General features: G+C 40.4%; 1 protein-coding gene across 4 annotated transcripts in view; it reads left to right on the forward strand.

Moving 5' to 3' along the window:
• Nucleotides 1–8,284, forward strand: part of nr2c2 (nuclear receptor subfamily 2, group C, member 2) — a 15,232-nt gene extending 6,948 nt beyond the window's left edge. For 3 of the 4 annotated variants that reach the window (XM_019890904.1, XM_019890900.1, XM_019890902.1), the window contains exons 7-15: nt 861–1,017; nt 1,111–1,201; nt 1,328–1,473; nt 1,662–1,824; nt 3,139–3,260; nt 4,328–4,467; nt 6,150–6,287; nt 6,394–6,499; nt 7,081–8,284. In XM_019890904.1, coding sequence (XP_019746463.1) covers nt 861–1,017; nt 1,111–1,201; nt 1,328–1,473; nt 1,662–1,824; nt 3,139–3,260; nt 4,328–4,467; nt 6,150–6,287; nt 6,394–6,499; nt 7,081–7,255 — 1,238 coding nt within the window. In that variant the 3' untranslated portion in view covers nt 7,256–8,284. Of the gene's footprint in view, nt 1–860; nt 1,018–1,110; nt 1,202–1,327; nt 1,474–1,661; nt 1,825–3,138; nt 3,261–4,327; nt 4,547–6,149; nt 6,288–6,393; nt 6,500–7,080 lie in introns of those variants that run through there. The other variant, XM_019890903.1, reaches the window with a different exon arrangement.
• The last annotated feature ends 669 nt before the right edge of the window (nt 8,285–8,953 follow it).

Raw genomic sequence — 8,953 nt, forward strand, 5'->3', positions numbered from 1 at the left:
ACACACACACACACACACATAAGAGCTGTCAAACGATTAAAATAATTAATCGTGATTAAAAACGCGACGTCATAATTAACTCACAATTAACTCATAATTAATCGTGATTACTCACACATTTCTTATCGTTTCTAAATTTCCTTTGATTTTTTTTGTCCTATTTTTTCCCGTTTTAATGCTCTCATCAACATGGGACCCTGGATCAGTTTTCTATGTGCAAAATGCAAATATTTACTGAAACAACAATTTCAATTTTACATGAACATTTTTCACTTGGAGTAGTTATTCACACATAATCTCTCACACAATATAACTGTCCATCAACAACAGTGAAAAAAAATATTTTGTCACACAACAGCTCCTTTAACAGCTCTTTTTAGGGAATCAAAACAGAGCAATATAAAATTACAACAGGGACAATTTCAAGTGTTCCATTAACCTGCCACACATGTTTTTGGAATGTGGGAAGAAACCAGAGTACCCGGAGAAAACCCACGCAGGCACAGGAAGAACATGCAAATTCCACACAGGAAGGCTGGAGCTGGAATCGAACCCTGCACCTCTGCATTTTGAGGCTGAAGCTGGGGAAAGATGATTTGAGATTTATCCATTTCTCAAGGCACCACTGTATTTGGAAATTGTTTAGTGCATTTTGTTGATCAAATTAAAGTGCAAGTCTTATGGTTGACTTGCAGCCAAATGCAAGGTGTCTGCCAGTCAGCCAAAAATTAACTTGTTCCACCTCACCCATGACCCTAAACTGTCTCCAAGCCCTAAGTGGTTTACAAAACCTAAGTGGTTTGGAGACTGGATGATTAAACTAAGTGTGGTACAGAACATATTTTGCTCATTGCCCCCAGCCGTTCAAAGCGAGAGGAAGCCTGCCGATGTTGTGCCTCGAGAGAAACATGTCAACTGTGCACCCTCCACCCAAAAAATATACATCCGCAAGGACATTAACAGTCCGCTCATCGCCACACCAACCTTCATCTCGGACACAGAGACAGATGGCTCCAGGTTAGTGGCAATATACGGTAACTTCACAGTCTTGGCATGTTGACATGCGTCAGATGCAATGCGGGTCCTGAGAATGGTACATGTCGCTTGCAGATCGAGCCTGCTGGACCAGGGGATGCTGGTTAACATCCAGCAGCCCGTCATGCAGAGTGATGGAACGCTGATGCTGACAACTGACTCAAAGGTGTGACTCTCAGTGTGCTGGATTGTGCAAAAATCTACTTCCATTAAATATTTCCACAGGCTTCAAACAGCCATCAGCCAAGACACAGTCAAAATTTGAAGCGTTTCCTGTTGTATTTGTCTTTAGATGGAGTCTGGCCATAGTGACCTTGGGACGTTAGCAAATGTGGTGACATCACTGGCCAGCCTGAGCGACTCTTTAAAGCAGAACTTGAAAAATGGAGATTCATCCGACTGCCAATATATGGAGAAAAACAATACAGAGATAACACGGTTAGCAAAGCACTGCAAATTTCATGATTTAGCTTTTCACGAACAGGACTCTGTAAGTGGGCAGAGATGGCCAAAGTACAGCATCTGCTGCTAATTATCTTACTAATTTTTGGTGTTCTGAAGTTTTCTGTGAATCGACAAATGTACGGGTTTATGTGTGCGTGCCTGTGTGTTTGTGTTTTTCACAGTGCCTTTGACACCCTGGCCAAAGTTTTCAATCCCCCTGAAGCGGGCGTCATAACCGACAAGTGTGTTAGTGAAACGACCTTACAGCTAATTGGTCAAGACCAGGAGACCCCAATCATTGAGGTGGAAGGGCCGCTGCTCACAGATGGCCATGTTAAATTTAAGGTGGGTGAGATCAAGCATCTCAATAACGGCTATCAAATACTGTCAAGGCAAGGCAAGTTTATTTGTAGAGCACATTTTATGTACAAGACAATTCAAAGTGATTTGCATAAAACATTACAGAAAAAGAAACAAAACATTAAGACATTCCAAAAATCACATTAAAATCATCCAAAATCATGAGATTAAAACAATTACCAAGCATCAGTCTAGATCGGGGGGCCCCATTACATTCGATCGCTATCGACCAGTAGATCAAGGACTGGTCCCAAGTCGATCCGAGGGGTGTAGAGGGGGAAAAAAAACAAAAACATTTGTGTCTATGTGCATGTTAGTAATATATTTTTTTGTGTTAATGCACACTGCACCCTAATAATTCAATCAGTCTCACTTTCACAAAAAGTATTTCAAAAAGAAAACCAAATAAAGAAGGTCATCTTAAACCTACGGTGACGTGTGACTGCGTCACCGAAAGTTGTTAGTGCTCAGCAGTCTGCAGTTGCAGCTTGCGATCAGAGTTGTTGCGCTACATCTTTTATGTTATCATTATTCTCATTCAGAGTTTGTTTTGTACAATTCACCGAGGGGACGGGCAAAGAAATGGGAATCTGGAGGGCCGAGAGAAGCATTTTAAAACGGTACACGTGAGCTACGATTGTTAACAGGCTACCTAAGTGCGTCGCATGCCTCAGCGTCAGGCTATTCCTCATCATAGCATGCGTGCGTGCATGCGTATGCGCGCGTGCGCTGTAACGGGTCGATCTCAGCAGGTTGTTTGATCGAAAAGTAGATCTTCGGTCAAAAACGTTTGGGCACCGCTGGTCTAGATATATTAGATGATAGCGTATAAATGGGGATTAAAAGAAGAGAATAAAGCTAGATTCCTGAGAATGCTGCAGTAAACAAAGTTTTCAGCTCTGATTTAAATCAATGGAGAATTTGAACAGACCTCAAGTCTTCAGGGAGTTTGTTCCACAGTGTAGGAGCATTATAACACAATGCTTGTTTGATTCTGGGAATACACAAGAGACCTGTCCCAGATGACCAAGGGGTCTGGATGCATCACAGAGTACATCTTGCATGTATTTTGGTCTAAGACCATTTAGAGAAGTATATACTGGTAATAAAATATATTCGGTGACTCACTGGAAGCCAGTGTAGTGATTTGAGATTATGTGCGATTATGTGGTCCAATCATTCACAATGACAGTATTATTGCCACCAAAAAAAAAGGAATCGAAAGGCCACTTGGGTGAATGACATGAACACATCTCCTTGAAAGAACCTAGACAACTTGTCCTTATGTCTTCCTTCTAGCTGACCATGCCCAGCCCCATGCCTGAGTACCTGAATGTACACTACATCTGTGAGTCGGCCTCCAGGCTTCTCTTCCTTTCAATGCACTGGGCACGTTCCATCCCTGCCTTCGTAGCCCTCGGGTAAGGACACACACAGTAATGACATTCCAGTTTACTGTAACACTAAACACACAACAAAAAGAATGAGACGCATTCTATATTTAAATCCAAGACATGCTTTCATTTTATAAAACACTGCCAGTGCTAATGCCATGTAATGTCAATGTAAAATCTCATTGACGTGCTAATGAAAATTAGCATTTACTTCCAGGAGTAATATTCCTCCAAATAATGACTTTTCAGACGCAAACGCTCTAGGAACGCATACAGGCAAAAAAGAGATCAATGCTCAAAGACAAATATTCTTACTAATATGCGAAAAGCAAGTTATATTAATTGAGCTCAATTGCAGCTTTCTTCCTCTGTACTTACTAATATGTATATACCAGATATATACATGTACACATTTAGCTTAGAATAGCTCGCGGACCCTATTTGTTGAGAGGCCATGACAGCGAATGTGCGCAGGCAAACTTGCCTGCAAGAGGCGAAGCAGTGATCTTTGAGCATTGAAAGCGTTTTTGGCCCAGCTGTCTCTCCAATTCAATGCACCATTCTCTTGATCAGATTCAGAGGAATCTGTCACTCTCGCAATTTTCCAGGGTCAATACCAACGGAAGGTGTTTCAATCGACACTTTTTCTTTTCTTTCTATGACAGCTTATTAGGGTCACATAGCGAGGAAAAAAAACAAGAAAAGACAGATTTACATCCCGAGGCAAGCGATCTGGTATATCACTCAAGATCAACGGGTGGGTGGAAGGGACAGCCCAGTCAGCAACTTGATCTCACATTTTTCCTAAAACGGCACCATGCATTAAAATTAATAGGGGGGTTATTTTAGCAAATACAAGGTTCAACCCAAAAATGGGAACACAAGATATTTATTAAACTTTATATTATTGCTCCATTTCCCCATCAAAACATCAAATTGGGCCACCGGAGGTACGCTTTAAGTTAAAGAACACATTTTTAGAAAACGACCATATGCAGCTGGCAACTTTTGGAGCTAAGCTGCCAGAGGCAAAAAGCATGCATGTGACAGACATGAAGCACAAAATCTAGTTCACTGTCATGGTTTTTTACCAGGCAGGAAGAAAACACCAATTTGGTGCGAGCCTGCTGGAACGAGCTCTTCACTCTGGGTCTCGCTCAATGTGCTCATGTGATGAACCTGTCCACCATCTTGGCTGCCATTGTCAACCACCTTCAAAGCAGCATCCAGGATGGTATGGGACACCGCTATCTTCATCTCACAGTAGGACAGAACGACAACATTTGTAGTGTCAAAATATGCCCAATTCACAGGTGAGGATCACCGGATGTTTTAGTCTTACAATGTATTCCCTGCTATTCTTTGCCTTGGGCCTTCACACTATTGATGACTCGCTAGAGCAAAGTAGATGCGAGTCAGCATTTGGCAGGTAGACGTCTACTATTGCATCTCTCCCTGTCCTTTGCAACTCCAGCTAACTGCAAGTCTTGCCACACCACCTTCATAAATCTTCTAATCTGACTTGGGAGTCACTTGATCAGAAAAAAAAATGGAATAACTTCGTTGCACTCTTTGGTGCTGGCAGTGGTAGCACATTTTTAAGTCAATTTAAAATTGTGATAAAATTGTGCCTTGAGATACGAATTTAATCTGTTACATGACCATGTGCGTCACTCACAACAATTCTCAAATTATCTTTTCCGGTTGAAGTAAATAGAATACCAGTACTCCGTTACAGCCTCCTCCCAAAAGCAAAAAATATTTGTAATTTGTTTTAAATACGAAAACACTGTATTATTCTAATTTATAAGAACATGCAGTAAGATATAACTAAATAGAAAGTCAAGAAATCACACCGTTTTTGTCGCATTTTTTTGCTTCCATTCAATGGATATCATTGTGCTCCTCCTGGTTTGGGTGACTTGGCCTTCTCAGGGCAGTATAAAAGAGGTGGCATTTTAAAAAAAATACGTATCTCTTTCTTTTGTATACATTTTCAATCCTGTACTGTTGAATGTCTGAGTATCTAATAAAGCTCTTCATAAATAAAATGTATTATTATACATAGTTTTATACACATGGAGTTGGTCTCCTCTCCCTAGTCAGCAACAGTTAATAGTATTCGTTCTTCGCAGAGGATAAAGAATGAATGCCTCTGAATATTTTTGTATTCTCTGTCTACATGTGTTGTTCCAACATTTGTTTCCGTTGTATCCGTTGCTAATAACTGCAACGTGGATGCTAATTGTTGGAATGTGACATGTTGTGACCATCTTTGTGACATTTTTATGAAAATGACCTCTAAAATCCTACAGAAAAAAATATCTCTTGAGAACTCATCAAGTTGTACTGCTTTACAGTAATTTGAATATGTCTTTTGACCGGCTGTTCGAAAGGCAATCTCCAAAATCGTTCCCCATTTTGGCTCACACAAAAAATTAAATTTCTCTGGAAGCCCTCATCCGATTTTTAAAATTCTTGCTGCGTTGTATTCAGGTTGAAATGGCCGTTCCAAACTGACTCAGCCTTCTGACAGACTGTCATGAGTGGGTAATCGGGTCACGTCGCTACTATTAGCTAGCCTGTTTGTGGTGTTTTCCATTATGTGTTAGCATTCTGCTAGCAGGTTTTAAGGCAAATGTATGTGGTTGCTTCAAATACACAACACGTTTATCGTCTTTTCTGTTTAGTTTGAAAGTAAACTTCAACTGCAAGTGGCAACAAACAGCCTGAAGTCTCTTTTTTTTGAAGAATTGTTTGCAAGTCAAAGCCAAATAAAAACGCTAATGACGGGTCACTTGTTTCTCAAAGCACCACCATATCACCCAGAACTGTGTGATTGCTGACACCTGATGGTGATCCATCCAGCATGGTTGACACAGACCTTGTTGTCCTGTGAATTTGTGTGACCTGTAGACAAGCTGTCAGGGGAGAGAGTGAAGCAGGTGATGGAGCACATCTGGAAGTTCCAGGAGTTTTGCAACAGCATGACGAGATTGGAGACAGACAGCTATGAGTACGCCTACTTGAAGGCCATCGTCTTGTTCAGTCCCGGTGAGTCTTTATGTCTCACCACTGCTGTGAATAGTCAAATGATGTGGATGTGAGGAATAGAAAAGCAGAAAAACAAAACAGAAATGCATTTGTATGATGTCAACAGATCACCCTGGTGTAGACTGCAGCGGACAGGTGGAAAAGTTTCAAGAAAAAGCCTTGATGGAGCTACAGGACTATGTGCAGAAAACATATCCAGATGACACGTACAGGTATAAAAGGCATTCCTACTTTCTGTGTGGTGACTCCAAGATTTCTATTCCTAAAAGCTATATTAACACACTGCTTAAATATTGGAAAATGATAAAACTACCGACATTATTCAGTTAAATGAAAATTGTACGGTGTACTGAATTACATGCCCACGGTTCTCAATTCTCTTTGTTTTATGTTTAGTTTGACAGTAGATAATTTTACAAACAGTTAAACATTAAATGCAAATGTATTGTATTCAGAAGTCAAATACAACTGAACTATACTTAAAAATGTACTGTACTGGATTTTAAAAAGTAAACAGGCTGTATGCATAGGTACCAATTTCATTATTACAAGTTTCGTTGAATTTCATGTTTTAAAACTAAATTTTATTTGTATTTAATCCAGTGATTACTTCACTTACCACTAGAGAGAGCCCACATACCACTAATTGTACTCGTGTCACATTTTGCAAATCACTGATCTGTCATGCTCCTAAAACTACCAGACTTTGTTTTTCACTCTGCACTTATGGTGGGTGTGTGTGTGCGTGCGTGCGTGCGTGCGTGCATGCGTGCATGTCTCCATCCATCTTCAGGTTGACTCGCATCCTGACTCGACTCCCGGCGCTGCGCCTCATGAACTCCAACATCACCGAGGAGCTCTTCTTTACTGGCTTGATCGGCAACGTCTCAATTGACAGCATCATTCCCTACATCCTCAAGATGGAAACAGCTGAGTATAACAGCCAGGATGTCGACCCCGCTGAGTGATGAGGAAAAACATTTCCAAATCTCCACTTCAGGTACTCTTTGTTCCCTCGAGGGTTGCTCCAGGTTTCGTGTTGAAACTGTGTTAAGCATCCTTTGGAGGCATACTCTCGTCTCAAAAATGAAACCCAATGGTTCAAAATTGCATTTGACCTAAAGATGGAATAATAAAGAATCCAACTAAATACAGTGTAAAAACGAACATATGACGTCTACATTTTTGCCTGCATTTCAAATGTATGTTTTAATACGTATGAATTGCCTTGCGGTACAAACTGGCATCTGATACCTGGTCATGTGCATTTAGTCTAAGCAATTCCAAATGTTATGGAATATAAATATGCGTTGCAATGCCTTTGCTAATCTCTTGATTTATTTTTTTTAATTTCTCTATGAACACATGTAACTAACAACTGGAAGGAGAGCATCTATCAGGTGCATAGGTCTACTTGTGTAATAGCAGCACAAAGGACCTCCATTTTTTATCTGTAAGCAAAGTGCTTTCATAGGTAACGGATATTATCCTTGATGTATTTATTCCAGTTTTTAGCTCTTTAGCTTTCTTTCACACAATTGGCCAAATTATTAAATTGTATCAGGTTTATATTTTTGTTGCTGAATGGCATCGCTGATGTTCTGAGTGCTTCTGTTATGCACATGTATTTCTGGCCTTGAATCAATTCAGGGCTAATGTATCCCGTGCAATCACCTCATCACTTTTCCCTTTATGACAATCACAATTTCTTTATTTCCTGTCCTGTCATTGTCTCTTGACTGTCTCCATTTTGTATGTTTATTTATCAAAAGCATTTATTTTTACACACTTAAGTGTAGCTATGCTACTGTTTTTGTGCTTAAGTTTGCTAAGTGCACATCAACCCACTTTTGTGGCAATCTTACACATCTGTCCTGACTGCACTCTTTGCGTTTTGTATGTTTTCTGAAAACTACAAAATTGTTCTGAACAATTTTGCTTGTTGCATACTAAGTGTACTTAAGTCATTTGGGGCAGGATTCCCTAATTTTAGGGGGAAAAAAACAAAAGAAAAAAATATCGTTGGAAGCCAGTCTCAAGTGCATTGTCTTGAAGACATTATGCAGCTGCTTTCTGCTTTTCTGATGAGTCAGAAAATGTATCTATGAACGAGAATGGGAATCTATCTGTCCATTATCCGAGTCGCTTATCCTCACGAGGACCATGCTGGAGCCCATCCCAGCCGTCTTCGGGCAGTGGGGAGAGGGTGGGCCACCCTGAACAGGTTGCCAACCAATCACAGGGCACACATAAACAAACAACCATTCATTTTCGCAGTCACACCTTGGAACAATTTAGAGTGTTCCATTAACCTGCCATGCATGTTTTTGGAATGTGGGAGGAAAACGCAGTATCCGGAGAAAACCCACGCAGGCATGGGGAGAACATGCACACTGCAAACAGGAGGGCCAGAGCCCGGAATTGAACCCTGGATCTTTGTATTGTGAGGCGGACATGCGAACCAGAAATAAGTTCTAGTGCATGTGAATGGTAATATTTGGGTTTAATACTCATTGAGACTGTTTGTAAAGGTGTTGGTGGGAACTTACCTTTGTACATGTAATTTCATTAAAATGAGTGCATGTTGTTTTTCAGCAATTTTATAATGTTTATGCTGTCTGCTCTATTAACCATCATTTTATAGTGCATCAGTATGCATGAAGAAG

The sequence above is a fragment of the Hippocampus comes genome, unplaced genomic scaffold (genome assembly GCF_001891065.2).
Source record: "Hippocampus comes isolate QL1 unplaced genomic scaffold, H_comes_QL1_v1.1 scaffold174, whole genome shotgun sequence".
In the NCBI taxonomy this organism is placed as follows: Eukaryota; Metazoa; Chordata; class Actinopteri; order Syngnathiformes; family Syngnathidae; genus Hippocampus; species Hippocampus comes.